The 3,608-nt window shown below is 40.0% G+C and overlaps 1 protein-coding gene across 12 annotated transcripts in view; it reads left to right on the forward strand.

Annotated features, from left to right (window-relative positions):
• The window catches only part of LOC128877590 (heterogeneous nuclear ribonucleoprotein R), a 25,615-nt gene extending 22,973 nt beyond the window's left edge, over positions 1-2,642 (forward strand). For 6 of the 12 annotated variants that reach the window (XM_054125020.1, XM_054125021.1, XM_054125013.1 and 3 more), the window contains one exon: positions 408-2,642. In XM_054125020.1, coding sequence (XP_053980995.1) covers positions 408-658 — 251 coding nt within the window. In that variant the 3' untranslated portion in view covers positions 659-2,642. The remainder of the gene's footprint in view (positions 1-407) is intronic. The other 6 variants (XM_054125016.1, XM_054125018.1, XM_054125025.1 and 3 more) reach the window with 5 other exon arrangements.
• The last annotated feature ends 966 nt before the right edge of the window (positions 2,643-3,608 follow it).

The raw sequence follows: 3,608 nt of genomic DNA on the forward strand, positions 1-3,608 counted from the left end.
ACACACACACACACACACACACACACACACACACACACACACACACAGAGTAACTACCCACGCCTGAACGCCGCGTTTCCCAATCGCTAAATCGTCACTCGTCAAACGACCGATTCGATATATTTGCTGAAACACCAAATGTCTATCGTTTTGCGCTAAAAAGGAAACTTTGTTGGTCTAACGTTGGCGTTATATCAACAAAGGAGGACAGCTTTAGCTAGACATGTCCATTAATAATGTTTGAATGCATATTATTAAAATTAGTTTGAATTTGGCCATATTTTTCCACCAACTATAGCTATTCTTGTTGGCGAGTGTGTTCAGGACGTTTGGGTGACGCGCGACCAGTGCGCTGGTCCCTCGACTCGTTAATGTGACGTTCGTCGTTTGTTTCTTTGTTTGTACAGCAGGTAAACGAAAATTTGACGGGGGTCACCAGAACCAGGGGGAATCTAAGCGTCGCTTCCAGAGCAACTGGGGAAACCAACCCCTCGCCCAACAACCACTGGGCAATGCGTACGGATTGGCGAGTGTGAATGGCGGTAGTGGTGGTGGTGGCGGCGGTGATATTGGATTCGGAGGCAGGACCGCCACGCTCGGCGGCGTTTCCAACGACGATCACGAGTGGTACCAAGACTCCTATCAGTCGTGGAGCTAACTTCTGCAAGTCTGTGAGTGAATACGCACGTACACAAAGCACGCACGCAAGCAACCACGAACAAAACGGAAAAACCAACCAATACAACAACGGACACGTACGACGTATGGGAGACGACAAAATTTGGATTCGTTGCTGCGCAAACGAGAGCCAGGAATGCTGTTGGCGTCAGAGAGGTAATCGGGAAAGGAGGAGGGAAGCGAATGATTATAAGAATTGAGAGGGCTTTAAACGAGAGAAAGATTGTGGAGGTAGGGAAAGGAAGTAATTCGCTTTACAACATCATTTACTCGATCGATCTGATAACTGTAAATGTTTTCGTATATATTTAACAAACAAACAAACAAAAACAAAGTAAAAGTCGTTGGTATGGAAATGGAAATGGAAACGGAAACGGAAACGGAAACGGAAACGGAAACGGAAACGGAAACGTGAACGAGAACGTAAAAGAGAAAATTTCGCCGCGTAGCGTCGTGCTCGACGCCACCACCATCGCCCCGCTGTTGTTGTTGTGATTACGTATACAGTGATGTGCCACTGGGACTAATTATTACATCGGAGTGACCACCCAACAACCCACCCCGTACTATTATTATATATATATATATATATATATATATATATATACGATATATATATATATATATTTATATATTTATATATATATATATATAATACGATAATACTAAGTACCGCTACTGCATTGTCACATTGTTTTACTGCCAAGTGATACGAAGATCGGCGATGTTGACATCGGAATTGTGATGATGGATCGTATTAGTTAAGAGAATTAACGTGGAAGCCTGCGGTTTTATTACGCGTCGATTCGATTTTTTGAGTCTACGCGGAGAAAAAAAGGAGCAGCGTGTGTGTATGCTTTTCGAATAAGTCGGATGGAAAGGAAATCGCGTTTGTACGAATGAGGATTCGAGTAAATGGACAAGAGAGCGAATGTGTTGTTCGTAGTTGGGCTGAGAACTAGCGTGTTCCATATTCGTAACAAAAAAAAAAAAAGAAAAAGATCGTTCGTTGGCGACAAAGCAGGTTCTTTTTTTTCTTTGTTTTATGGGAAAGTTGATAAGGGTGCGAATGAGTTAACAATCGCGATCGTTGGTACATCAATGTACCGACGGGTTTGGATCAAATTTTTTTTTGCCGCTAGTTGAAGGAAGGGAACAGGTGTACGTGTTAAATGGATGCGCGTATGCGTGGTGTGTGTATGTATGTGCGTATGCGAGAAAAGCGCGCCAAAGTGCCGCTAGGACCTTCTATTGTTGGTCTATAAATGTGTACAGTCAGTGAAACTATTATTATTATTAAGGGTCAAACAGGTTTTACGGATACGGAAAATGAAACGTTTGTAAATCAAATTTCTTGAGAGTGTTTATGGAAGCGTCTCGCATTTGTTCGGTTACGGTCACGCAAGAGAGGGTTTTATACCGGGTATATGAAACATACGAGAGGCTTAAGAGAGAGAAAAGAAAATTAATGGTTAAACAAAATTAATCGAAAAATGAGAATCGCTTAGGAAATTTTTTCGACGACGGTACCCAAGTAGCGAGAGAAAATTAGAAATCTAAATTATTAGTCTATTTATTATTTATGTCTTTCTTCTTCTTCTTCTTTTTTTTTTTTAATATGTTTTGGTTTTTGTTTTTTTTCTTCTTTTTTTTTCTTTTGTGGTCTGAGGACGTTGAATTGGACCGGTGAACACTAGACGGACGCACGGGACGAATAGAGAAAAAGTTTAGCTTATACGTTTCGTTTTTATTTTTGTCATAAATTTTACTGTCAAAATTTTTATGTCGCTGTGATTTGTTCGCGCGACGCTCCTCCGCGCCACGCGCAGGGATGTTTTTTAGGAACTTAGAAACGACTGACTACCGAGTTTGATAATGATAGTCACGGATTGATTTAGGATGTTTAAAGTGTACGCAACGTTTATAAATGCATGAACACATACAGCACACATTTTGAGTGTTGACTCGTTGTTATTGTTAGCCTGTTAGTTAATTAGTAAGAGTTGTAAGTGCGGGCTGTAGTTGGTCCCTGTCCCTGGAGCCCAGACACCCCCCTGTTCTGGAGAATATTCGATAAAAAAAAATGGAAAAAAAAAGAAATGGAACATAAGTAGAAATCCAATACTATTTTACACGCACCCCCGAATTACGACGGATACCACAGAATCGGATAAACGACAAAAAGAAATGAGTAATAAAGGAAATAAATAAATGAAAAAACAGAGAATGAATAAGATTATAATTCAGTTGTAATCGAGCGACTGCATATCACCGTAATCGTCTTATTGTTCAGCATCGACGAGAGAACTCTACCGTGTATTTTGGCCTCCATCGGACATTGCACGCCAAGTAGGTTCGAGATATACGCAATTTCATAATGGAAATAACGAAAAGGAACGGTAAAAGAAATTAACGATACGCGTAGGAAAGAAAAATCACGATTTCCATACAATGAAAGTACGAATTGATCGATTCACTTCGAACAGAAATAAAAAAAATGAAAAGAAAAAAAAAATAAGAATAATGAATTATCTCGGATGCGAATCGATTGTTCTCGGAACTCTCGTATTTATGAGCATTTTGTTACATTTTATTCACATTTTACTTAAGTCTAATTCTTCTTCGTCATCGATACTGTTTTGGTAACGATGATATAACTATATCTAGTAATATAACGAATGAAAACCCCTCAATTTTTACTTCCTGTCCCCCAGTCATGCGATCATTGTTTGAAAGGAGAAAGGCGTCGGACTAGCTAGTAGAGAGGGATCAAAGAGAAAGAAGAGTAAGGGACGAGGGAGAAAAAGCCAACCGGACAGTCGAAACGAAAGAAATTGATCGTATCTATGCAGATCGAATATACCTTTCCATGGTATATAAATATATACCTCTCTCTCTCTCTCTCTCTCTCTCTCTCTCTCTCTCTCTCT

Source organism: Hylaeus volcanicus, chromosome 5 (genome assembly GCF_026283585.1).
Source record: "Hylaeus volcanicus isolate JK05 chromosome 5, UHH_iyHylVolc1.0_haploid, whole genome shotgun sequence".
Taxonomy (NCBI): Eukaryota; Metazoa; Arthropoda; class Insecta; order Hymenoptera; family Colletidae; genus Hylaeus; species Hylaeus volcanicus.